The 2500-nt window shown below is 42.8% G+C and overlaps 1 protein-coding gene and 1 long non-coding RNA gene across 2 annotated transcripts in view; one reads left to right on the top strand and one right to left on the bottom strand.

Annotated features, from left to right (window-relative positions):
* Positions 1–1569, bottom strand: part of LOC117740246 — a 16218-nt gene extending 14649 nt beyond the window's left edge. Inside the window, exons 1-2 of the long non-coding RNA XR_004610599.1 lie at positions 1495–1569; positions 1252–1349 (exon numbers count right to left, since the gene is read on the bottom strand). This is a non-coding gene — a long non-coding RNA (uncharacterized LOC117740246). The remainder of the gene's footprint in view (positions 1–1251; positions 1350–1494) is intronic.
* An 11-nt stretch (positions 1570–1580) lies between these two features.
* The window catches only part of abraxas1 (abraxas 1, BRCA1 A complex subunit), a 7073-nt gene continuing 6153 nt past the window's right edge, over positions 1581–2500 (top strand). Inside the window, exon 1 of the mRNA XM_034546508.1 lies at positions 1581–1740. Coding sequence (XP_034402399.1) covers positions 1660–1740 — 81 coding nt within the window. The 5' untranslated portion in view covers positions 1581–1659. The remainder of the gene's footprint in view (positions 1741–2500) is intronic.

Raw genomic sequence — 2500 nt, 5'->3', positions numbered from 1 at the left:
GAACAGGTGAGGTTCTAATGAACAGGTGAGGTTTTAGTGAACAGGTGAGATTCTAATGAACAGGTAAGGTTCTAATGAACAGGTAGGGTTTTAGTGAACAGGTGGGGTTCTACTGAACAGGTGAGGTTCTAGTGAACAGGTGAGGTTCTAATGAACAGGTAAGGTTTTACTGAACAGGTGAGGTTCTAGTGAACAGGTAAGGTTTTAGTGAACAGGTGAGATTCAAATGAACAGGTGAGGTTTTAGTGAACAGATGAGATTCAAATGAACAGGTGAGGTTCTAGTGAACAGGTGATATTCTAATGAACAGGTAAGGTTCTAATGAACAGGTGAGATTCTAATGAACAGGTAAGGTTCTAATGAACAGGTACGGTTCTACTGAACAGGTGAGGTTCTAGTGAACAGGTAGGGTTCTAGTGAAAAGTTGAGGTGCTAATGAACAGGTAAGGTTCTACTGAACAGGTGAGGTTCTAGTGAACAGGTGAGGTTCTAGTGAACAGGTAAGGTTTTAGTGAACAGGTGGGGTTCTAATGAACAGGTACGGTTCTAGTGAACAGGTAGGGTTCTAGTGAACATGTGAGGTTCTAATGAACAGGTAGGGTTTTAGTGAACAGGTAAGGTTCTAGTGAACAGGTGGGGTTCTAATGAACAGGTATGGTTCTAGTGAACAGGTAGGGTTCTAGTGAACATGTGAGGTTCTAATGAACAGGTAGGGTTCTAGTGAACAGGTGAGGTTCTAATGAACAGGTGAGGTTCTAGTGAACAGGTGAGGTTCTAATGAACAGGTGAGGTTTTAGTGAACAGGTGAGATTCTAATGAACAGGTGAGGTTTTAGTGAACAGGTAGGGTTCTAGTGAACAGGTGAGGTTCTAATGAACAGGTAAGGTTCTACTGAACAGGTAGGGTTCTACTGAACAGGTAAGGTTCTAATGAACAGGTGAGATTCTAATGAACAGGTAAGGTTTTAGTGAACAGGTAAGGTTCTAATGAATTTTATTGAACCATCAGTTCGAAACTCACATATTCAGTTTTCATTACATTTTAATTTATGGTTTAGTAATATATATATATATATATATATATATATATATATATATATATATATATATATATATATATATATATATATATATCTAAACCATATATCATTATTTTTTGTATTTCCCTTTTTAATATGAATATCTTTATTTTAAAGGTGTTTGTTTGTGTTTTTATTGACGATGATGAATGAAGACCTGGTCTTGGACTCACCCCGGGGCAGAGGGACAGGAACACTAGGCTACTGCTGCCGGCCTCTCTGCAAAGACAGGTGACCTTTGACCCCGAGTCCGCTGCGTCACATTTCCTAACTGTTCAAACATATTGAGAAAGAAGAGCGAGACCAAAGTCCGCTCCGTTACCTCCAGGATCTCGTTTTGTCTCAACTAAACAACAACAACAAAGAATACATATATTAACGCTAAATATAATAATACATAGTATGCTAATAAATACCTGAGTCGAACTTAAACGTCCTGAAGCTCAACAGCCAGCGGGTTGTTTAAGCCACGCCCCTCTGTTTGAATGACGCGCTGCGACGGATAAACGCAGATTGTTTTTTTAACTGCGCTGCAGTGACGCTCGCGAAGAGATCCGTCCGCGTCAACAACAACAAGCAGCATGGCGGAGCCGACGGTGCGGCTGTCCGGCATCGTCTTCTCCTCGCTGGCGTTCCAGCACGTGAACCGGGACTCCGACGTGGTGAGAGCCGCGTGCGTGACACTTCCGGCCGGCGTGTTTACAGCCCGCTGCCGGTGGTTTGGCTCAAAGGTTACGCTGTAGTCCCCTTTAAAGCTATAGTCCCCTTTAAAGCTATAGTCCCCTTTAAAGCTATAGTCCCCTTTAAAGTGGACTACACCACGCTATAGTCCCCTTTAAAGCTGTAGTCCCCTTTAAAGTGGACTACACCACGCTGTAGTCCCCTTTAAAGCTATAGTCCCCTTTAAAGCTATAGTCCCCTTTAAAGTGGACTACACCACGCTATAGTCCCCTTTAAAGCTGTAGTCCCCTTTAAAGTGGACTACACCACGCTATAGTCCCCTTTAAAGTGGACTACACCACGCTATAGTCCCCTTTAAAGCTGTAGTCCCCTTTAAAGCTGTAGTCCCCTTTAAAGTGGACTACACCACGCTGTAGTCCCCTTTAAAGCTATAGTCCCCTTTAAAGCTATAGTCCCCTTTAAAGTGGACTACACCACGCTGTAGTCCCCTTTAAAGCTATAGTCCCCTTTAAAGCTGTAGTCCCCTTTAAAGTGGACTACACCACGCTGTAGTCCCCTTTAAAGCTATAGTCCCCTTTAAAGCTATAGTCCCCTTTAAAGTGGACTACACCACGCTATAGTCCCCTTTAAAGCTGTAGTCCCCTTTAAAGTGGACTACACCACGCTATAGTCCCCTTTAAAGTGGACTACACCACGCTATAGTCCCCTTTAAAGCTGTAGTCCCCTTTAAAGTGGACTACA

Source organism: Cyclopterus lumpus, chromosome 12 (genome assembly GCF_009769545.1).
Source record: "Cyclopterus lumpus isolate fCycLum1 chromosome 12, fCycLum1.pri, whole genome shotgun sequence".
NCBI lineage: Eukaryota > Metazoa > Chordata > Actinopteri > Perciformes > Cyclopteridae > Cyclopterus > Cyclopterus lumpus.
The sequence above is the reverse complement of the archived record's forward strand: the minus strand, read 5'-3'. Positions and strand labels throughout refer to the sequence as shown.